Here is a 707-nt window from a genome sequence, read left to right on the forward strand (position 1 = left end):
GTGTGAGCGCCCTCCCAGGGTGCGTCCAGCCCAGGGGCCATGGGTGAGGGGCTGGGGAAGGAGGATTGTGTACACAGAGGACAGGACACAAGCCTGAACCTGGCATCCTTTACTCTCTCTTCAAACACGGATTAATGTCTCTTTCTTCTCCTCTGCCCCCAGTTTCGCCCAAGGCCCGTTGAAAGATGCTCCTAATTTAATCTGTACCCCGCACACGGCCTGGTACAGCGAGCAGGCGTCCCTGGAGATGAGAGAAGCTGCTGCTACTGAAATCCGGCGTGCCATCACAGGTACCCAGCGCGGGTGCGCCTGGAGCGGGAGCAGGAGGGGCAGGGACGGGGCTGCACCCTGCCCGCGCCCCACCAGGAGGCTGGGGAGGGGTTTAAACCTCATTTTCTTCCCAGAGCAAGAGCTGAGAAACCAAACTTCACCTTTCAGCCCTTTGGGCTTGGTGGTGGTTGGGTGAGGAGGCTTTGGGGGGCTTGGTTCTTTACATCAGTGGGGCACTTGTGCAGTGTGGCAAAGACTGTGAACAACCCCTGTATCAACGAATGGTGCTAACCCAAAATATGGCGCAGAGCATCCCAGAGAGCATCCCAGAGAGCATCCCAATGCAGTCCCAGAGCAAGGCACTTGTGTCCAACTCGTGCAGTAACTGAGCTTGCTCCAGGGTGGTGGTCAGGATATTACAGCAAATGGGTGGTTGG

At 57.4% G+C, this 707-nt stretch overlaps 1 protein-coding gene across 1 annotated transcript in view; it reads left to right on the forward strand.

The window, feature by feature from the left end:
* The window catches only part of LOC104410090 (C-terminal-binding protein 2), a gene marked incomplete at its 3' end in the record, with an annotated part of 12,621 nt that extends 12,331 nt beyond the window's left edge, over positions 1–290 (forward strand). Inside the window, exon 7 of the mRNA XM_010020157.1 lies at positions 163–290. Within this exon, the coding sequence (XP_010018459.1) occupies positions 163–290 (128 nt within the window). The remainder of the gene's footprint in view (positions 1–162) is intronic.
* Between the last annotated feature and the right edge of the window lie 417 nt (positions 291–707).

This window comes from Nestor notabilis, unplaced genomic scaffold, assembly GCF_000696875.1.
Source record: "Nestor notabilis isolate BGI_N333 unplaced genomic scaffold, ASM69687v1 scaffold24248, whole genome shotgun sequence".
NCBI lineage: Eukaryota > Metazoa > Chordata > Aves > Psittaciformes > Psittacidae > Nestor > Nestor notabilis.